Below are 23,832 nucleotides of genomic sequence, written 5' to 3'. Positions count from 1 at the left end.
TTAACATCACTAGAGTGGACATGATTGCCCAGGAAAGAATGAGTGTGAGGAGTCAGGAAACACGGGCCTTACACATTTTTTTCATGGATTATTTGTATAGCAGGCTTTCTTGGAAGACAGAGGTAGTGTCTCACTTCAGAGCAAAAATCAGACACATTTACTGCCCAGTATAAGAGGCAAGATTCCCTAAGCTCAAGTTTCCTCTTTTGTAGCACAGACCACTGTGTCATTTGGCTCTTTCTGTCACCCCGTGTGAACTGGGGATTGGGGAACCAGAGCCAGAAAATGCCAGTACTCTGGCTACTACTGTTGCTGTGAGTAATAAAGCCTTTTGTCTCTGACTCGTGTCTCATGTCTCCTGCCAACGTTCATGAAACTGTAGCAGGCTAACTTGTAGGCTCTAGGTATGGAAAAATCTCAGACCCTTCACAGCTCTCGACAAATGAATCAAGATCTACAGGGGACTCAAAGGACTCAAAGTTTTTTTAATACCAGGGAAGAAACAAATTAGGGGATGCAAGAGGTATTGGAGAGTAAGAAGGGCATTGAGATACTTGTGTGTTGCTAGAAGGAAAAAAAGTATCTCTACTTAATAGAGCCACAGGGAAGCAGAGAGTTCTCAGGAAATAACCAGTTTTTTGCTACATTAAGGGAGTATTTGAAAACTGGGATAACATTGTGGTGAGGGATCCTGTATATGAATTAGGAGTCCCGGAGAGCCCAGTCAAAGGATTTGTAAAGATGGAAGGAGTTGGTGGTTGAACAGGGGAGAAGATGGCATATGGCGGTGAGAACTGGGCAAGTAAAGGATCATCAGAGAGGCTTGTCAGTCAAACTTGGATGACAGGCATGAAAGATTTAGTTCTGAGAATGTTCTGGAAGAGTGTGATCATTTGAGCCCATGAAGATTTGGAACCATGATTTCCAGTAGTGGTAACATACATTGTGACCTTTATTTTGTAGTCTATTTCTGTCTGTGAGCTTGGAGGCATTGGAAGTGATTCAAGGTTCCTCACAATATCTGGCCAAATGGAGAACATAATCAGTTTCTCTCTCATAATAAGTACCTTTTTATAGCTGAAGAAACAAGCTCAGAGAGGTTATATAACCCCCCTGCAGTCACAAGTATAATGCATGCAGATGCAGGGTTTCAGCCCAGGTTTATCTGATACCCACCTCCAAGCCCTTAACACTCCTGCAGTGGTTGGCCTGATTATAGGAGAGATCGAAGTGTCATCACATTGGTTTCCAAATACAAGATTGTGGAAGGCTTTTTTTCCATTATATCTTACTGACCAAATGTGTTTTAAACAAAGCCTGGATTTCTAGACTTTGCATGAAGAACCTCCTCAGTCCTGCGCTACCGAGGCGTTTCATCCAATACCATTTACTTAATTTCCTCCGGGTAGCGTGGATGTGGCCCGCTGCTCGTCAGGCAAATCATCCAACGTGTTCTGACTGGTCAACTGTCGGTTTCAGCTTTCTGATTAGCACTTGGTTAAAATTTGTTTTCCTTGTCAGATGTTCTGTTTTTTGTTTTGTATTTTGTTTGTTTGTTTTTTAAACACATCAGGAATGTGACATTCCTGAGAAGCTCAGAGCATTCAGAAACTGAGTCAGGAACTGTATCAACTTTATTTCTGTTATGAACATTGTTAGGGCTCAGTAGGAGAAAAAAACTATTTTAGTTTCTTTTTTTTTTAACTAAGTGGTTTAAAGATCTAAATGTAAGACCTGAAACCATAAAATTCCTAGAAGAGATCATAGACAGAACACTCTGACAAAAATCTTAGCAATATTTTCTTGGATCAGTCTCCTAAGGCAAAAAAAAAAAAAAGGAAAAATAAACAAATGGGATCTAATAAAACTTAAAAGGTTTTACACAGCAAAGGAAACCACTGACAAAATGAAAAGACAACCTATGTATAGAATGAGAGAAAATATTAGCAAACGACGCAACCAGCAAGGGGTTAATAGCCAAAATATACAAATAGCTCATATAGCTCAGTATTAAAAACAAACAAACCCACAAACAATCCAATCAAAAAATGAGCAGAAGACTTGAATAGACATTTTTCCAGAAGACATATAGATGGCCAACAGGCACATGAGAAGATTCTCAACATTGCTGTTTATTTGAGAAGGCAACAAAACCACAATAAGGTATCACCTCACAGATGTAAGAAAGTCTACAAGTAACAAATGTTGGAAAGGATGTGGAGAAGAGGAAATCCTCCTACACTGTTGGTGGGAATGTAAATTGATGCAACCACTATGGAAAACAGTATTTAAGCTTTGATCATGACTAAATGGTCAAAAGTATATGTGACATGGTATATTTACATACGTATGTGTAGTGTAAAATTAATCTTGCCTTCAAAAAAGAGCTAACAGAATATGTTTATCATCTTCACTTGAGTAACTTAATTTAAGCCAGTGAGAGCAGTGATGATAGTCTTTAGGCACATAAGAACCCTGTTTAAGAAAAATGTCCCCAGCCCCTCTCTCCCTCTTCAGAGACGGCCCACATTCTGTCTATGGAGTGTGTACCTAGTTTTAATCTGAGCACCCATCCCCCACACCTCATGGCCTTTCTCTCGCCTGTCAATGTATCTCTCTGAATAAATCTACCTTCACTCAAAAAAAAAAAAAAAAATCCCCGATATCAGAATTTGATGTCCTGCTGTTATCTGTCTTTGTCTGCGGTCATCTGGTCACCTGAATTAAAACCTTTCATCTCAGCCATCAGCTATAAAGTGAAAGATTATAATCTTTCTTTGCTACCCTTTTACAGAAGCTACTTGCTCATTTTTTAAAAATTTTTTATTGATTTATAATCATTTTACAATGTTGTGTCAAATTCCAGTGTAGAGCACAATTTTTCAGTTACACATAAACATACATATATTCATTGTTACTTTTTTTTCTCTGTGAGCTACCATAAGTTCTTGTGTATATTGCCCTGTGCTATACAGTATAATCTTGTTTATCTATTCTACGATTTTGAAATCCCAGTCTATCTCTTCCCACCACTCTTCCCCTTGGGAACCACAAGTTTGTATTCTATGTCTATGAGTCTGTTTCTGTTTTGTATTTATGCTTTGTTTGTTTTCTTTTTTAGATTCCACATATTAGTGATCTCATATGGTATTTTTCTTTCTCTTTCTGGCTTACTTCACTTAGAATGACATTCTCCAGGAGCATCCATGTTGCTGCAAATGGCGTTATGTTGTCGGTTTTTATGGCTGAATAGTGTTCCATTGTATAAATATACCACATCTTCTTTATCCAGTTATCTGTTGATGGACATTTAGGCTGCTTCCATGTCTTGGCTATTGTAAATAGTGCTACTATGAACATTGGGGTGCAGGTATCATTTTGAAGTAGGGTTCCTTCTGGGTATATGCCCAGGAGCGGGATTCCTGGGTCATATGGTAAGTCTATTCCTAGTCTTTTGAGGAATCTCCATACTGTTTTCCACAGTGGCTGCACCAAACTGCATTTCCACCAGCAGTGTAGGAGGGTTCCCCTTTCTCCACAGCCTCTCCAGCATTTGTCATTTGTGGACTTTTGAATGATGGCCATTCTGACTGGTGTGATGTGATACCTCATTGTAGTTTGTATTTGCATTTCTCTGATTATTAGTGATATTGAGCATTTTTTCATGTGCCTATTGATCATGTGTATGTCTTCCTTGGAGAATTGCTTGTTTAGGTCTTTTGCCCATTTTTGGATTGGGTTTTTTTTTTGTTACTAAGTCGTATGAGCTGCTTATATAGTCTGGAGATCAAGCCTTTGTTGGTTTCATTTGTACTTGCTCATTATTTTGTTTTCCTTTCTAGGATATTCACTCATTCTTTCATCCTTTTTGGATATCTCCTGCATTCCAGGCCCACCCCATTTTGGGTTCTGGGCATATATAACTGTTTACCTCTAAGGAGTTCCACATACACACGTGTGTATTCTTTCTTTTTGTTTATAGTCACTATAACTGAATACAGAACTCAAATGGAGTTCAACCACGGCCTTTTCTTTTTATACATACTGACATTGGACTGATGATTCTGAGAAGTCCTTTCAAACCTTACAGTGGGATCAGTTCCCTTATGCCTTTTCTCTGCACATCATGAGGCAGAGGGGCATCCTGCTAGTGAGATGAAATCAGTCTGTCTCCATCACATGCCTACTTTGCTTCCAGGAAGTGACTTTGGACCATGGGAGTCAGATGACCTTGCCTGTGTGCCACATCTGTCCTTGGTGTGCCCCTTCATAAATACCTGGACAGCAAAGTTATTCTTAAGCCCTGAGATGAGAGATGGAAACTCTGCTTTTCAGCAGGAGCATCTGAATGGAGCTATGAACAGTGACAGTGCAGGAGGGTTTTGTGTTCATATCTGTGTCCCTTGGCTCTAGTCGGGTGTCTGGCATGTACTTGGTATCCCTTGGAGGCCAATTGACTCCATCTCCTCTGTTTGCTCCCTGCCTATTCCCCCTTTTCTTCAACCTAATCTTCTTTTTGTTCTTTTTCCTCTTTTTTCATCCTCCTCCTCCTCTTCCAGTCTCCTTATCCATCCCCTCCTTCTTTCTTCTACTTCTTTTCTACTTCCTCACCCTCCACTGCCCCATGTCCTTTTCCTTTTCTTTTTCTTCCTACTCTATTTTTTCTCTTCTCTTTCTCTTATTTTATAAACATCATGTCATCTTTCAAACAAAGATAAAAAGCAGAGAGAATAGTGGAAAGAATCACCATGGATCCATCACTGAACCTCAACAGTAGTCAAAACATGGCCCGTTGACGTTCACCTGTACCCACATGTTGTTCTCACCTCCGGCCATTTCAAAGTGCACCCAGACATTTAATTTTTTTAATACTTAGTATGCTCTCTAAGAGATAAATACTGTTAAACATATATAACACACACACACAAAACCAGTAGTTCCCCATTATCATCAATAATCTCTCACTTTGTTCATAAATGTCTTTATAGCATTAATATGATTACAGGTAGATCTGAACAAAGTCCATATACCACATTTATTTCAAATATCTCATAAGTCTTTAAATTTTAAAATGTTTCTCTCCATTTTTTTTTAACCTTTGTGATTTCTGTGTTGAAGAAAATAGCTTATGATTTCTGTAGAATTTTTTATATTTGGTTTTTGCATCTCTGCAATGTTGATTTACATATTTATTTCTCTTTTTCCTGTAAATTATTCAGTATATCCAGAAACTTGGTCAGGTTGATCTTTCTCTCTCCCTCCCTCCTTCTTTTCCTCTTTCCATCTCCCCCACCCTTCCCCTCTCTTTTTCTTTCTTTGTGTGGTGGTGAGTTTATTATTTGATAGAATGTTTACCAGTTGATACTGTGCATTTACTGTTGGCTCACGTCAGAAGACACACAAAATCTGATTTTTATTTTGTGTGATGTTAAGATCAGAAACAAGAGTGGTGATATTTAGGAGGGTACACCTACTGGGGGCAAAGAAGCTAAGTCTGTGTTTTCATTTTCCCTCTGAAAATGTGTTTGTGTGTGTGTGAAATTTTTAGTTTTACAGGCTTACCTACCCATACACATATATACAGTGACATTTTCTAAATTAAGACAACTAACTTGCTAATGTCTGAAGCAAAGAAGGAGGAGGGTGGGGGAGGAGAAAGAGAAGAAAGGAAAAAATTCATGATGGTTCTAGTGCTGACCTCCCGACCTGTGGGCTCTACAGTTCTCATCAGCCTGTCACTCCAGGTTTTAGCAGCTATTCATACTGACTGCACAGATCCGTTATTTCATCTAGTGTCTAAATACATTTTTAATACATTGTTTAATATTCTGAGAGTTCTACCTAAATGCAATTCATGGAATGGCATACACTGACTTTCAGAGGAGCAGAACCTCATTATTGAAGGGGCTCCTGTGATGAATGGGTTAAGAGAAGAGGCATCTACAGCAGTGTATATATCTATGGTTTTAATTTTGAGGTCACTTTTGGAAAGATTGCTTCCCTGGTGATTTTTACCGTTTGCTTAGAAGAAGCAACTGAAACTGTATAAACAGAAATTTAGCCTAAGAAATCAGAAGAGAGGAAATCTATGTGAGAAATGGGAACAGAATCTATGCACTTCTTTAAGAAACCAGATCTCGTTCTGTTTGGGATACCAAGGTTTCTCGTGTGAGTTTCAGAAGTAATGTTCTCAGTTCTTGCTCAGTTGGCTGCATGACCTAAAACAGACGGCTCTTGGACATAAAGTCCTTCGCTGAGTATCTCAAAACGCCTTCCACACATTTGGGGTGTGTGGAACTTGGAGCTGGGACAGTCCTTCCAATCCTTTGCCCTGGGTGCCCTACTCCTATCCTACAGTTACTCACCGCACATATCTTAACTTGCACTTACCTGGAAATCGAAAATGGAATTGTGGAAGAAAACCCTGTTGTAAATGACAAATAGTCTTCTGGGAAGCATCCTGCATGGAAGTGGTTAGAAATGAGGGTTTGTGGCTAGGCATTGTTGTTCTCTTTTGCTAGAATTCTTTCTGAATCTTTGATGCAGTACTCAGTGTGTCTGTTTCAAAACATTGGGATGTTAATGGTTCAGTTAAAATCCCATTTTGGTGATCTAAGGTAAGGGGTTAGCTGGGAAGTCATCTGGCAGTTTGGTTTTGTTGTCGTCCTTCTGCCAGCCTTTTGGCGATTTCTCTGGGCATTGTCTTTTCCGCTCAAGGAAAAGTCAGGGAAGAATGTGATGGTAGTTGTCAAAACCACCCATTTCCTCCTTGCAGGAAACTCAAGCAAAAAGATGCAGTGTGTATAAGAGGAGGTAAAAATTATGGCTACCATGAACTTTGAGATTATTGGTGGCTCAAATCTAAACTTGAAAATAATCTAAGGGGGAAACTCAGGTTCATCGCTTTCCCAAGTGCAGATATGGAGGGAACCGTTTAGCTAATGGTCTATGATGTAGAGTGAAGTAACAGAGAGACTGGGAATGGATCACAGATGGAAAAAATAATAGCATTTCCCCAAGAAAGTGTTGTGAGGGTTAAACAGGAAACCATGAGAAGTGCTTAGCACAGAGCGTGGTGCACTGGAGGAACACAGTGGGCCCAGGCTGCCTGCAGCCGTAGGACAGGGAACCCCATCATTCCTTGCATGAGTGGCTGATCTCATTTAATTTTCAGTCAGTCTCACTTCCAAACAGAGGGGCAGCAACAGTGAAGGTTTTTGTCTCAATCTAGACCTTCTGACTTTCCTTCTACTGAGATTTCCTGCCATGGGTTTTTACTCTGAGATTCTATAGATAAGGGTCACTGCAAAAAAATTTTTTTTTAAAAAAAAGGCAGCAAAGCAAATTTATATAAAACAGAATCTTATTTTATCATTAACATTCATCTTAGAAATGTATATGCATGAAAAGAAAAAAAAATCCAGTAAACTGAGTTATTTATTTTTAAATTATGGAAGGGACTGCAGTTGCATTTTGACAAGGCTTGCAAGCTAAGGGTAGCATTTTTTCAGAACCTTGCAAGATTTTCTAGTGCTCCAGGATATCCACCCTCCATCCCTGCATCCTCTTTATCCAGAATCTAGCAGTTTTATTGCTACCAAAATGCACCCCAACTCTTCTCAAAGCTCCTGCAATGTATTATTTTCCTGTTTTTATTAGGGTATTTATCATTTGCAGTATATCCAAGCATTAGTATTTTAGTTAATTATCTACAGTTCTTCTCAGGACGTTAGCCTCAAGAAATTTTTAAGTCTGTGGCTCTCCATTCAATAAAATATATTTATGTAACACAAGGTTTGAAGGCTTAGCCAGCACCAATATACATGACCAGAGAAGGGTCTTCCAGAAGCAAATAACTGCAATTAATATTTGAAATCAAAATTACAATTTATCACTCCCTGAGAAACATAAGGTAAACAGTGGGCCAGTAGTTCAAGTCTGCAGAACCTTCCCGGGAGGTTTTTCAGTTCACACTAGCAAATATCTTTGTTTCCTGCCTCTGCCCAACTCTCTCTCTTTCCTTTTTCCCATTGAAATGGGATTGTTTATATTAATAATTTCAATTCCATAATTTCTTGCATTTTCTTTGCGTTTTTTCCTCCCTCATTGTTAGCTCATGCATAATAACTAAGGCATATACTCTGAGAAAGCAGTTGGTTCAAAGGGACAAAATAAGCGGGTCTTTCAAAGAGAGAAGACCTCACCAGCAGAATGAACTCTAGAAATTCCGGTTGTGAGAGGGGTGGTAAATTATTCTTGTGTCGTGCAGCTCACAGTTTATTCAACAGAAGTTTGAAAGAGTGTGTTTTGAAGATAAATACTGAACTCTTTGGATAAAAATAACAGTGCAACAGAAAATCAGGAGACTTTAAAAGGAGAATTTCTGTGCCTACTGGAGAAGTAAAAAAAAAAAAATGAATACTTCAGAGTTCTCATTTTATCTAAACCTCAGATCCTTTCTTGGGAAACATGATGAAAGGATGAACTTCATTCAAGAAAAGAACGTGACATCTCAGTTCATCACAAGGTTTCAAAGAATGAGCTGTTAACTAGGAACTGATTGAAAATGCTTTCTTTTTTTCTATTTTAGTCTATGTTGTTAAAAATACTTCTAAAATTACATTTTTTTGCAGTTTTTTGGGGGGGCATGCTTATACTAGACCCTTAAGATGTTGTAAAATGGTACGTGAATAAGAAGTGTGGTGTTCAGATAAACCTGGAAAATATTGAATATCAAGCGTTAGTCAAGTGGATAAGCCATTGAAGATGTCACATGGGAAAAATGTAGGGTGACTCTAGGCCTGGCTAACTTGCAACTCAATTGGATTTTTACATCCCTACCACATTTTTATTCTGTTATTTGTGTGCTGTGTCATTGCCTGAGGACTGCAAAATGACTGGAATAACTGCGGATATGTGTGTGTGTGTTAGGTGGAGGGGTGATACTTTTGAGACAATTGAATACAATCTCTCTTTAAGAGCAAATAAACTTTCTCGGGAGTTCCCTCAATAAACTCTTTTCTTACATCTCACTGTATAGAATTGTGTCCCATGCCTGTTCCTAAATCAGCCCTTGCCAAGGAAGTTGAATTGGCTTAGACCAAGAGGATTGACTCAGTGAGGCTCAGGAGGGGTCCAGAACCCCTCGCTCCTATGGTGGCTGTCAATACCTGAAGAGAACCAGATTTCAGTTAGGGGAGGAAGGCCAAGTGGTAGATGAGTAACCGGACTCTGAACTTGGCACACAGTTGTGTGTGCCACAGTAGGAGAAGTCAAGTTAGCTTTTTGTTGTTTTTTTAATGAATTTCCCAGTTCTGATTTTCTTGATATAAGACTAAACAGGTCAAATCCTTGTAGCCCGAGAGACAAATATAACCCCCTTTTCTCACAGTGTTTAATAAGCTAATGGGCCTGGTGACTCTTCAAGAAAGGACTAAAGTCTGTAATGTTTCACACATAATGAAATGCTTCACAATCTGAAATATTGCAGTTATTTTTCAAGGCATTCTTTCTGAGATGAATGTCTTTATAAATGCAGTTTAAAAACTGCTCTCCTGAATTACTAGTCTGAACCTGTTTCATAGTACATATTTTATAATGGTCATAATGCCATCAAGATTGCCTTTTTTAAGCACTATAAATAAGAGAAATTTGTAAAGTAGCAGGTTGTAAAATTAATATTAGAAAATGAATTGCCTTATAAAGTAAGTAAAGTAAAATGTTACTGTAAGAATCTAGTTGGTGAGTTCACTGTATAGTTATTTCAACCATGCTCTACATTTAAACTTTTTTTGTGATGGAAAGTTGAAAAATAATAAAACAACCACAAAAAAATGAGAATAGCTTTTATGTATGCAACTCAAAACCCTTGGGAATACATAGCAAAGAAAACCATATTTTAATAGCAAAACTAAATAAAACACCAAGGCTGCCTTTCCTGGAAACACTCAAAACCCATGTGAGAAAAATTTTAAAACACTGTTGAAGGAAGCAAATGTAGATTTGAGCAAATGGAAAGACACAAATGGGAATTCTCACCTTTACAGAGATTTCTGTTCTAAGTTTATTTATAAACACAATGTAAACCCAGTAAATGTAACATTACATTTTTTTCCTTTTCTTGCAACAGATAGGTAGTTAATAAAGCTCGTTGGAGTAAATAAACAAAAATAACCAGGAAGATTTGAGGGGAAAAAAAAGCAACAATTCTGGTGAGAGAGGGGCCAACTCTACCCATTATTAAAATATGTTACAAAGCTCTTTTAATTGAAACTGGAGTATTGGCACATGAATAGACAAACCAAACAATGACATGGATTTAAAAAATCCAGAAATAGATGTAATTACTTATGGAAATTTATGTATAATAAATGAAGTGCTTCCGATCAGTTTAAAAAGATGAACTGGTGTATGTTACAATAACTGACTAACTGTATGGGAAAAGATAACATTTTGATTCTTCACACTGCAGAACAAAATACATTCCAAGTGAATGAAATATCTAAGTTTAAAAAATAAAATTATAGAAGTACTAGAAGAAAACATGGATGGAATATTCTTTACTCTGGGAGTGGGAGCATTTTTTCCAAACATGATTGAAAATCCAGAAACAATAAGAAGACAATAAATTAATTTTTGGAAAAATAATTTTTAATCTAATATTTTACTTGGACAATACCTAAAGTGTATAAAAGAAAAATAGCAAACCAGTAAAAATATTTGCAACTTAATCTCAAAGAATTAATAAGACTAATTAATAAAAAGCTTTTAAAAATAGAGCAGAGGACCAACTTTTTATAAAAATTGGCTAGATTATAAACAATTTGCAGAAAAGACATACAATAGACTTTATAGGTAAAGATGTTCAACCTCTCCTATAATAAGAAAAATGCAAATAAAAATAGACTGTGGTAGCATTTCTCACATATCTGATTGACAGAAATCCAAGTTTGAGTACGTAACTTGTTTATTGAGGTAGTTGGAAAACAAACACTCTCATTCTTTGCTGGGTGGAAAGCAAAGTAGTGTGAAGTCATTAGAGGGGAACTTGCCAATATTTAGCAAAAATGTGTATGAATTTACTCTTTAACAAAGCAATACCGTTGCTCAGAATCAGTCACCAAAATATTCAGACAAGAATTAAAAAACGTAAAATTGCCCAAAGCTGTTCATGACACTACAGTTTCTAGACTGTTTGGTAGGTGTAATTGTTACTCTATGGATGTTATCTGTGTATTGTGGATTAAAGCAAATGAATAATTATAATGGTGTCATTAAGAACCAGGATTTTCCTTCTATGAAAGAAAATGTGGCAAAGGCGTAAGAGTGTCAAGATTAGTAAAAACCCTGTAGTCCAGAATTTGAATTGGAACAGTATGGATTCATGGCGAATTTTATGTTTTTCAAAAAAAAGAAAAAAAATACTGCTCTACACACACTGAAAAGGTGTGGACCCAGTGACAAGCAGTGAGCATGAGGTTGATTGGTATTTAAATGAGATACATATAAAATACAAAAGTGCTGTTTGAGATAGTAATGTGTTCTCTAAGAAGGAAAAATACCAGTCCACATAATTTTGGGAAATTCTGAACTTCCTTCTTGGAAATTATACTTTACATTATATTAAATGCACTGAAACAGTCTCTAAGTAAAGAAATCTAATAATATTTAACACAGTGACTGTCAGGAGCTCTTTGTTTTGCGGGAAAAGGGATTGTATGATTCCTATTGTTTCTCCATGACACAAATGTACTATAGAAAACAATTGGGGAAATACTGCTGTGAAAGTGGAATTTAATCTTTGGGTAATTACTTGTCACACAGGGACATGAGGTCTAAAGAGAGTTCCTGGCAGGATCGTGTACATAATGCTTGCATAAATTAATACAGGTATTGTTTAGAATCTTTTAGATACTAAATGCTGTGTCCAGTACTGGGGACATAAGGAAAACAACAACAAAACAGAAAGTGGTAGAGCATTAAAATATTGTACTATTCTTAGTTTTATAATAAAGATTTGAAATGGTTTATTAAAATATTTGAAAGGCTAAGCGTAAGCAACCATTGAATTGTGCCATGGAGAGAGAATTCAGTTGTGATGGCAAAAGCAAGGAGGGACATTTCTGGCAAACCAAAGACCATGTGAAAAGGTAATGTTAGAGTTGATGATGTATTCAGGAAAAAAAATCACCATACTGTCTGGAGCAAAAAAATTTTCAAAAGGATTGTGGGAAAAAAGGTGAGGTTAGGCTAATGATGTGAGATAAATGTTAATTTTGGCTTCTGATAAACCCGAGCTGTCATCATTGCTCTACCGGTGCATGACCTCCGGAAGATGATTTGATTTCTGTAAGGCTCAGCTTTCCCATCTGTATAATGAGGATTAATAATATTTAGCTCGCAAAGTGAGGATGAAATGAGAAGAATGTACATAAAGCTTCCAGCACAGTGGAGGGCTCTTAATCACTGTCAGTCTTGTTGTTAGGCAGACAGGAACAAAATGATGAACACCCTCCATTGTCAGGAGAGGAGATTAGGATTTGATTTTGTAGGCAGTGGAGAACCATTGAGGAATTCTGAGCTTGGGGCCAAGGTGATTAGCTCTGTGGTTTGGAAATATGAGCACAGAGGAAGACTGCTAGCATTGCATCCTGATGGGAGATGAGAAACAAATAAATAAGGCGTTGGTAGCGTGGCCAAAACTGTTCAGTGTTTGAGAGGTTGGGCTGTTCATTCAATAGATGTGGGAATGTGGAGTGAGAGACAGGAAAGAATAGAAAATGGCACCAGGGTTTCTGGCCTGAGCATCTGAGCATCCAGTAATCCCAACAGCTGAGATGGCACAGGGAGTGGAGGAGGTATATAGGAGAAGGTCACGAGTTCAGGGGGGAATTTAGTTTGTTTTCTATCATTTTCTTTCGGGCCCTCACCTTTGCAGACGCAGTGAGCTTTGAAGATCCAAACGTGACAGCCCGGCTTCTAATCCCAGCAACCCCTTCATTCTATATACACCACTGTGTTTGGAATAAATAGTGTGTTGACTTCTTCCAAAAGCTGTTGTAATCATTTGGAGTGCTGCTTCTAAAATGTGTCTAGGACACCAGGAGGGTTTGTGTCACGTGCTCCGAAGTCAAATACCGAGAGCTATTAAAACCACCAGACGTGGTAGCCAAACATGGATATGTGGTATACTCTCCAAAGCTCTGTTTTCTTTAGCTTTGATGGAAGTAAATGCAAATTTAAGCATCCTACTCAACACCAATCTTTGTGTGTGTTCCTTGTTTTAATGTGCAGGACAGGAGAGAATTGGAAAAGATTCCAACTATGAGCAGGAGGGTAAAGTTCAGTTCGTGATTGACGCCGTGTACGCAATGGCTCACGCCCTGCATCACATGAACAAGGACCTCTGTGCTGACTACCGGGGTGTCTGTCCGGAGATGGAGCAAGCTGGGGGCAAGAAGTTGCTGAAGTATATTCGCAACGTGAATTTCAATGGTGAGTCTCCAAACATCCATCCCTTTTCGAAGTCCTAGTTGTTGGCATTCTGCATTTCGTAAGTTATGTAGTTGGATGGTTATTTACTCTTGAGCATGTTAACTATATAATTTCAAATGATTGAATCAGTTATAGGATTGAATGAGTAGTGAGTGAGGCCATGAATGAATGAATGAATGAATTTTGGGAGGTCATGGTTTGGCCTCCTTTTCTTAAAGTAGAAGTGTTGGGTTTTTTGTTTTTTGTTTTTTTGCCAATTTTTTCCTCAGTGAATGTAAGGACAAATGGGAAGGGATAAGAGGATAAGGAAGGGACAGTTGCCCTAGGTACTCAAGTTAATCGAAGTAATGATTGTAATCTGTCCACACCAACCACCAATTTCAGATTACAAACGTATTTCTCAAAGTATAAAATTCTGGTGGAAATTAATGGGCTACCTAAAAGAGATGGGTGGATGGGAAAATTGGTGGTTAGGGTAGAAGGCATAAAGGAAGAGTACCATTTCTCTGATCATACCTTTTACCCCTTTAAGGTAGTCTTGACTCTTAAAACATCTTAATGCTCCACATACCAAAACCTAAATAAATAATTAAAATTTGCCCAAATGTGGATTGTATTTGTCAGGGTTCTCCAGAGACAAAGGACCGATAGGCTATGTATGTATGGAGAGAGAGAGAATAGGAGGTTGAGTGTAGGAATTGGCTGATGCAGTGATGAAGGACACATCTCACACCTGCCATCTATAAACTGGAGACCCAGGGCAGCAGTGGTGTGGTTCAGTACAAGTGCCAAGGCCTTGGAATGAGGGTTGGTGGTGTAAGTCCCAATCTGTGTCTGAAAGCCACCGAACAAGGAATTCCAGTGTCTAAGGGCAGGAGGAGATGGGTGTCTCTGCTCAAGGAGAGAGAGTGAATTTGCCCTTCTTTTGCCTTTTGTCCTATTCATACCCTGAAGGGACTGGATGATGCCTGCCCGCATTGAGGGAAGGGCATCTGCTTTATTCAGTTCAACAATTCAGATCCTAATCTCTGCCAGAAATCTCCTCATCTGCACCTAGAAATTAAATTTTACCAGCTATTTGGGCATCCCCAGTCAAGCTGACACATAAAATTAACCATCTTAAATGTCAATTATATCTCAATCAAAAAAAACCCATTACATACATGTAGTACAAAATTTAATATGGTAATAAACCTAAGTACATTACATATGAATGACATAACCACGCGAAAGGGGATGAGGAAGAAAAAAATGAGTGCAAATAATTTTAGAAGACAGAATTTGACTATATACTGTAAGACTAAAGACTTCTGTACACAGATATTATACAATAGTTAGTACATTACTATGTGTTTTGTCAGGACTCTGAAGATTGTTTATGTGCATCAGAGGGCTGAGAGGTTCAATTAAAGTAATGTGGATAATGAGAGGCAGGTCTCTGATTGTCAGAGAAAGAAATTGCTAATAAGGATGAGAGGAAGCTCAAATAAATCTTACTGTGTTGGATTAGAACAGAAGATACCAGCATGATCACAGGGCTGTTAATGTACACGTGGATGGGGAGATACATGGATATGTGTACATTGCTTATGTACGTAAACGTTTAATGCCTAGTTCTGTCCATTGAGAGGGCCTAGAAGAAATGACACCTCGGTAGAAATGGCTACATCTAACACCCACATTGTATTTATAAATGCCATTCTCCAATGAAAAAACTAGGGCTCCCTCATTAAACCATTGATTCAGGGGCCAGGGCAGGACACGTACAAGATGAGTTGGAAACATCATGTGCCACCAAGTGAGAATGTCTCGAAAACTGCTGGGGTCACGTTGAGAGGGCACCAAAACCAACTTGCAGAAGATGCCATTGGCTAATTCTGGGCCAACCATGGATTAAACTCATAGAATATAACAAATCTCAGTGAGTCCATACTGATATAAATACATAATTGAATTGAATACATAAATGCAGGAGAAGGGCCAGGGTGATGGAATGATGCAAATATGGAAATACAAAAATCACCGTTTTGCACTGGCCTCAGTAATAACTGTTTCAGGCACAACTCATCAGTGGATGCTAAAATGATTGGGCTAAAGTAGGAGGAGAAATAAGATATTTGTATAATCTCAAAGTATCCTTCATCATGGAACATACTCATTACAGAGGGGGAATGAGCAGTTTTGAAGTGGAGAAACCTGGAAGACAGCCCTTCACCAAGTCGCCACGGTCAGCATCACAATAATGAGACTTCATAGCATCACTGCCTCCTGTTATGAGACACCCAGGGAAGGTTAGGACATCACTTCTAAGGCCTCATTGCCAAAACCATATAGCCTCAATCTAACCATGAAGAAGCATCAGACATCCATAATTGAAAAACGTCTTACAAAATTAACTGGCTAGTACTCTACAGAAGTGTCCAGGTCATGAGAAAAGATAGATGGAGGAAGTGTTCCAGACTGGAAGAAACTAAGGAGACATTACTATTAAATGCAATGTGGGAGCATTGATCTTAAACCAGAAAAAAGAAGGATATTAATGGGACAGTGGAAGAACTTCTAATAAAACTTGAGGATTAGTTTTAAATAGTATTCTATCAATGTTAATTTCCTGGTTTAGGTAATTATATTATGGTTAAAAAAAGTCTTCTTGCTTCTCTGCTTGTAAATAACAATCCATTTAAAGCCACAATATCCTATCAATCATTCATGAATTACCGAGTAACTCAGTGAAGAGAAGCCACATCTGATTTTAGAACCAAGAGTTTTTGAGTTAAGATAGAGACAAAAATGATAATGTATATAGCCAGAAAATAGTTCAACTACATATGATCTTCGTTTTGTAGTTTTTTCCTGATCTTACAGAAGCTCTTAAAACAAAACATTAATTTCCCCAGAACCAAGCATATATAAATTTTATTACATATCCTGGGGTCAGTTTCTGGGCTTTAAATTATGGTCCATAGGTACACGTGACCATTCTTACACTAGTAACAACAACAACAATAACAACAAAAATTCATTTGGGGGATGTTTTTGGTGATTCTCATCAGATTATTCTTCCAGATAATGCTTGTAGAATCACTGTGTTAAGATGATTTTATCCACTGAGGAGCCCAGGTTGCTGAGTTTCTGATTGGACACAGGCCTGTGTTTATCAAATGATTACCGTGTGCAGCAAACTGCTAAGTACTTTTTGTGTGTTGGCTTACTTAATATTCAAAATGCCAAATGGTTTAGTTCATTTCCTTCCTTCCTTCATGTATTTTTTTCACTAGTAAGGAAACTGATTCACAGAGAAACCAAGACTCATGACGCTCAAAGCCACACAGTTAGGTTGTGATGATGCTGTAATTTGTACCTAGGGCATAACACCATGGCCTGCTCCCTTGACTATTATTAAGCATCTGAGAGGAAGGGGTTACTGCAAGATGCCTGCTGTTCCATCTTAGAACAAAGGCTCTGTGGGAGTTTACAGAAAGGGCCAATTGTTTCTCTCTTTGGCATCATAGTAATCATGCTGTGTGTTCACCATGATCTCCTTTACTCTGGTGATATTTCTTTCTGCCATGGGGACAGGCAGGAGACTTCTGGGGTACTGTGACATTTGTTAATAATGGGGCTCAACAGTTTTGTAAAACAAAAACAGAAAACCTGTGTTAGATTTAGTGAAGTGGTTTTCATGTCACTTTAAGTGAGCAACTATTAGGGTGAAAAGAAACTTGACATTGTTTAGTCACTCAGTTTCCTGATTTTTAAATAAAGAAATCAAATCCTGGAGAGCAGAAGATATTTCTCCGAGACTTTACAGCTAGGAAATAAGAGGCAGATCTAAAATTCAAGTCTCTTTCCCTTCTGGTCTATTATTAAAAATGTAGCCTCTCCTTTGCATGTTTTAGAAATTTAATGTTTCTTTTTCTCAATAAGCCTAATTGTGCTCTCTTGTTACATTCGTATAAAATGTTCTATACTCCTCGGAGTTTTGTTCCAGACCAGGAGAGTACAATTTAACAACTCTGACCATCACATTTATAAAAGCATCAATTTAGGAAACGATAATAGAATGTTCTAAAACTATTGACTACATCTTCACGAAATACTTAACCTCCTCTTGTGCACCAACAGAAAAGATGGCTAATTTTGTCTTCATCACTCCTAGCCATCTTTTCTTGCATCCCAAATGAATGCAATGACCTGAGACTGAATTTTAGTTCTCTCTCGATGATGTTGGCCTATCCAACCAGATGTCAACACTTAAAAGTTTCACGCATTTGTTGTCTTGGATACACAATCTTAGACAATTGCCACATTGTGAAGTATTTAACTTAAAGTATGTCTGTACCTTGATTTACTACTTTCCAAAGAACAGATTGGGTCGGGATATATTTAATATAGATGGCGCATCTCATGTTCTCTTCTCGAAACATGAAGTTAGCTTTCCTTCATTGAGGAGTGAAATCTGTGTTCCCTTCTCTCAAATCTGAGTGACTAATAGAGGAGTAGCAACAAGTGACTTTTAAGGCATAACATGTAATAGGGCTTCTGCCTGGTTCTCGTGGGACTTCCGTATTATGAACACGGCTACCATGTTAGGAGGAAGCCAAGAAGCCAGTGGACCAGCTACATGCGGGTGTCCCAGCCAGAGCCCCAGCTTGGGTCACAAACTGTTTAGCCGGCTTCAGTTGTCAGACATGTGAGCTGCAACTTGCCCCAGCTGCTGTGAGTGGACCAGAGAGGGGTTGTTTTTGCCAATCCCTGCCCCAATTGCAAAATACAGGTTGTCTTTTTTTTTTTTTTTTTTTTTGAGCAGTATGTTTTAGGATAGTTTGTTGAGCAGCAAAAGATTAGCTGGAACACAAATCAGTGCAACATTTCTGGAGTCTGTGCATGGGGAGGCAAAAAGAGAAGAGAGAACCTGTCAGGTAAATACTTTGATGCTGAGTGCTGTTTTGTGATCTGAGCAACCTACTTCCCAAATCCTTCTCAAACCAGGAAGAAAGGAATGATACTCAGATACTCTCATCTGGGAAGGAGACTTCGTACCTGAGTGCCTTCCATCTCCCATCATTCTCTCCCAGTATCCCTGCTTTCTTTACCTTAGGACCCTTGCCTTCTGGCCCAGGTTCCTGGTAGAGATTTCTGCAAGTGATCACTTCTCCTTTGATAACTTACTTATTTTCTCTGGATTTGTTTTATCTTTTATTTATTTATTTATTTATTTATTTATTTATTTATTTATTTATTAATTACTATAGAGTTCATTAAACTCAGTGACTCTTTTTCTCTTTCAAGAAGTTCAGGAGTGCTGTTTAAAAGAAGTTTTGTGGAGAAAAAAAAAAAAAAAACTGCCAAAACATGCCAGTTGCATTATAGAATCCATCAGAAAGGTCAAAGCCACACAATACGCTGTTACCAGTCACTTAGATAGGCTGTTCAGCTCTTCTTCCGTATTTATTTATTTATTTTTTAGAGCATGAACTTTAGTGAGAACAGAAAGGGAACTGCAGGGATCATTTCTCCTCAAAAGATTGTAAGAAGGGAGACAGGTGAGGTGGGTACCATCCTGATGAATATTTTCCTGGTGGGCTTGAGATCCTTCATAGCTCCAGGCCTCCAATCATCTTCCTCTCTCTTCGCAAAGACTGAAAAGCTTAATTAAGTCGTATTATTTACTGAGTAGAAGCTGTAGAATTATAGCAAAGCACAAGATGAATCCTAGTATTCAATGTGCAATCTGAATATTAATGTCTTCCTGAAAAATAATGAATAGTGTGGAGATAGCGTGGAGTTTTTTATAGCTGCCCCTGGTACCCAGCTTCTGTGTTGGGCCTTCCCTTCCAGAGGAGTAACTTTTACCCTAGGATTGCAACTCTGTGTGCCTCTTGTCACCAGATATGTTATCCCCCTTTCTGGACCCTTTTTCTAGCTTTATCTTGGGGTGTGTGACAGTTTGTGTTGGGTAACTCTCAGCATCATTCCCGCTTCCTTAGTGTCAGCATCCATATTTACTGTTCTAAGCATAGTCTCTCCAATCCATTTATCATGCCTTTGTTCTTTCATCCATGTCATTAATGCAAATACCATGTTGGCCCAAATCCTGCAGAAGTCAATGACTGCTAACCAGATGCAGAGCCCTGCCACCATCAGCATCTTCAGTTTTTTAATGAGAATTATCAAAAGTACTTCATTTTCATCACCTGAGACTTGTGCCGCTCCCCTATAAATAGCAAAATGAACTCCTGTTCTCAGTGATTCTGTTTCAGCTTGTAATTGATCTCTAAACTTCTCTGTAAAAGGCAGGAAGCAGAGCCCTGTTTTCTGCTGGGAGCAATGCTCTGGTGTTAAACTAAGGCAGGGTAGACACTAGTCACATCCCCTTGAGCCAGCGGAACTTTTCCTGTCTCCAAGGGATCATGAGAGAGCGCTGAGCTACCAAACTTCTGGTGATTCCTTTGTTACTGTTGCTGAAAGTAACCAAAACTCACATCTTCCATTCTCTGTAAGGTTTGCCATTTGTTCCTTATGGTTAATATTGAGGGACTTTTCGCTCACAACCAACTTTCAATATAAATATAAGTATATATTGAATTTTATATATATATATATATAACTATATATACAAATATAAAATTATATATTTATAAATATATGAACATATATATACACTCTCAGTACACACATTAGTCTTTTAAAATTGACTTTGGTGTCTGAGTTTTGCCCTCCAAATTGGTTTTATCTGAGGATAAATGTTTTAAATAAGACCCAAATAGGAAACTGAGAAAGAAATCATTGTTTATAAAGCCTTTACCAGGCACACTGCTAAGCATTTTAGGGTGACTGTCCTATGAAACAAATAATCATCAAAACGTATTTTTTAAATGCGTTCAGTATCCAAGTATGTTTTTAAGTGAACTTTTGTGCTTGTTTTTCAGTTCTCTTACATTTCCCTTTTAAAATGCTTTTATTTATTTCTTGAAATGATTTATTTTATTGACCACAATTTAGTGTTTAGTGAAAACTTAATAATAATAGTAAAATAATAATAATAATAATAGCAACAACAAAACTTAAGATTTTCTTTGGAAAATAATGCATTTAATTTTTATTCCTTATAAGAAAGGACAAAGTAGAATAAAATACTTTAAGACATTGAAAAATTGGACTTGTTTAAAGCGGAAAGCAGGTCGTCTTCCCATCTTCTATAGTCTGCATTCACGGACCACAGTGATGACTTGCCAGTAAGTTTCAGGAAACATTTGGGGTGAACCTGTTAAACAGTGGGGTTACCTACTTTGCTCATCACCAGATCTCCAGACCATTATCCAGGGCGTAAGAGACAGAAGGAATCTTGTAATTTAACTGAAGTCTGTCATTTTCTTGTCTTCCTCAGGCAGTGCGGGCACACCAGTAATGTTTAACAAGAACGGGGACGCACCTGGGCGTTATGACATCTTTCAGTACCAGGCCACAAACACCACCAACCCTGGTTACCGTCTGATTGGACAGTGGACAGATGAACTGCAGCTCAATGTGAGTTCTACCTGTTCCTCTTCCTTTGCTTACATGATGAATGAACAGACATTTATTGTGCTCAGTTTGGCAGAGGTTTCTTGTCTGTGAGCATCTGCAAGTGAACATGCAGTGTGTTACAGGCATCAGCAGAGACTGATAACCAGGAATAACAGTGATGATGATGGCGGCGATAGGAAATGCTTGTGGAGCTCATGCCTGAGCTACTCAGCAACTGTGTGAGTCATCTCATTTAATATGAGGTTCTGATAGCTTAACGAACAAGTTACCAGCTAATACTTTAATACTTTCTCGAGATCTTTTTTGGGTTGGATCCTCTTAGGAAGTGGAGACAATTTGATGATTGGGTCTCTTGGTGATTTTTACCTAGGAGATCCGAGCATAAGAGATGTGCGAGAATTACGCCTAAAAATGAATAGTAGGTGCTTATGGGAACTGGGAAAGGAGATGTCTGGTTATTTTTGTGGTTGTGGAGTATCCTTGTTTGTGTCTCGTTTCACACGTGATGGCGGAGTGGCCTTGTTTATCTTGTTCCATCATAGTCATGGAGTGGCCTTGCCTGAGTATCACTGATGTTCCCCTGAAGTGGCCCTGTTTGGAATACGCCTGCCTAGATGTTAGCTGACAGCCTTCCAGCCCCCTTTTATTTATTTATCTTTTTTACTTTCTTAATACATCAGGTTCAACATTAAAAAATGTGCTTCTAGTAGTACTTCTAGTGCCTTATTTGTGACTATTGAAATATTCCTTTAAACTCACGGGCTAGGATACCTCCATCCTACCGGAGACCCGCATGGCTGGAGCTCAGCCCATCACACATGTCCTGCTTTTCCTCCCCAACGGGAAGGAACTAAAATGGGTCAGACCGGAGCTTGGTGGGTAAGGTTCCTGGAGCCTGGGGTGCAGGGGTGGCGGAAGTCAGAGGAGAAGGCGTACTGCATCGCCTCTTCTATTGAGATTCACTGGACTGGGTTACACTTCAAGAAAGTTCTACAGCAGGTCCCTCGATGTGGTTCTGTTCAGGCCTTCAACAGGTTGTTTGAAGTGCACACACACTAGGGAGGGCAGTCTGCTTTCCTCGGTTTCCAATTCAAATGTCCATCTTACCCTGAAACACCTGTATAATGTTTAAACAAATATCAGGGCACCCATGGCCCAGTCAAGTTGACACATACAATGACCCATTTTATAGGCCCTATCCCAGAAGAGTCCCTTCATTGTCTCTTCCAAACCTGGAAATGATGCCATTAGCCTTTATTGGTCTACACCTTGGGAGGTACTCTGGAAATTACTGAGAACAAGGCTTTTTGAGCGTAGAACACAGAGTTGATGTCTTGGGGGCAATGGGGCTTGGGTCATGGTTTTTAGAGAAGAGGGTTGTGCATAAAGCAAGTATGGGGGGGGCGTTGCTGAAGTCATGATGGGCCATCTACCTCATTTGCACATTGTCCTGCCTGGCTCTGCTTGTGTCTGTCCAGTTCTCCTTATCTCAAGGCCCACTGTCCCTGTGGGCTGACATGAAGTTTGGGTCCAAAGGATTGTGATCTGGAGTCCAAGAATTGATGGACAGTAGCGGTGAATGCTAAGGTCCAAAACCAAACAGAATGCTGAAAGTATCCTGACCTCAAGACACATTTTGCAAGCAAAAATAGAAAATACAAGCAAAACAAATAAGCAGAACCTCATGGGTAAACCCAAGGGGTAGCAATCAAAAGCACAACCAAGGCAGTATAGCCTGGCCAACGTACCCCAGGTGTGTCTTCATGCGGTGTTGCCTGTATGATACACAGGTGGGCCAGCCAGAACTGAAGGTGGGCAGTCAAGGTCCATGATACACATGTGAGATGCTCAGGACCCTTGTAAGACCCCAGAGGTTAAATGAATGCGTTCATCTTTTCCAGCATAATTCCCTGCACCAGTGTTAAGTTTCTAACGTGTGTAATTTGTCCACCTACACAAGGACTCCCAGCCGAGCGTCTCCCGCTTTACGTATTAGCTGGGAGTTCTCAAGTCCACTATTTTTAAGAACCAGCATCGACACTGATGTCAGTTCTCCTTGTTGGATTTGTATTTTATCCTTTATAAGGACTGTATTTAATTAGCCATTCAACAACTTTTTGTTTTGTTTAAAAGCACCTCTCATGTGATGATGTTGTAAGAGGCAGTGGGAACACAATAATATCAAAACAAGCATGGCCCCTGTTCTTGGATAACTGAAGACTGAGGATAGAGCTGGATGGTAAAGAAGAGAGATGTATGTATGTGGAAATTCCAAAGTGTGATAAGAGATATGGCAGGAGAGAGAGTGATGGAGGTAGAGTGGGACCTACTGGATGAGGCGTATGAATGACCCACTGAGCCACGGGAGAAGGCAGGCATGGCAGTGGTGTCACGAGGGGAGAAAAGAGGGAGGAGGAGGGGGAGAAGTTAGGGCAGTAGGTAAGAGCCGAGGCAGGCAGCCCCTTGTAGGTTGTAATAAATGTTTTTAAAAACTTTATTCTGAGCACGTGTAAAAGCCATGAAGAAGTTATAAAGCAGGAGAGTGACTGGATCAAATTTAGGAATAAAAATTCTTTTGTTTGCTGAGAAGGTAATAGGAATGGGAGTAGAAAGACCAATTAAGAGTGCATTGCAGCTGTCGAGCTAAAATAGGATGGCTTAGTGAAGGGGTTCACAAACTTCAGTGTGCTGCAGAATCATCTGGAGGGCTTGTGTAAACACAGATTGCTGGGCATACCCCCCAGGTTCCTGATTCAGAAGGTCTGGGAGTGGAAGGAGGCCAAAATATTCATCTTCCTAAGGAGTCAC

The 23,832-nt window shown here is 38.9% G+C and overlaps 1 protein-coding gene across 11 annotated transcripts in view; it reads left to right on the top strand.

The window, feature by feature from the left end:
• GRM7 (glutamate metabotropic receptor 7) overlaps nt 1-23,832 on the top strand; it is a 769,912-nt gene that overhangs the window by 488,506 nt on the left and 257,574 nt on the right. For all 11 annotated transcript variants that reach the window (XR_012499878.1, XR_012499877.1, XR_012499876.1 and 8 more), the window contains exons 6-7: nt 13,294-13,494; nt 20,885-21,024. Coding sequence is in view for 1 of the 11 variants with exons in the window: in XM_074344432.1 (XP_074200533.1) it covers nt 13,294-13,494; nt 20,885-21,024 (341 nt within the window). In the remaining 10 variants the exon portion in view is untranslated. The remainder of the gene's footprint in view (nt 1-13,293; nt 13,495-20,884; nt 21,025-23,832) is intronic.

Source organism: Camelus bactrianus, chromosome 17 (assembly GCF_048773025.1).
Source record: "Camelus bactrianus isolate YW-2024 breed Bactrian camel chromosome 17, ASM4877302v1, whole genome shotgun sequence".
Classification (NCBI taxonomy): Eukaryota; Metazoa; Chordata; class Mammalia; order Artiodactyla; family Camelidae; genus Camelus; species Camelus bactrianus.
Note: the sequence above shows the minus strand (reverse complement) of the source record. Positions and strands in the feature narration are given on the sequence as shown.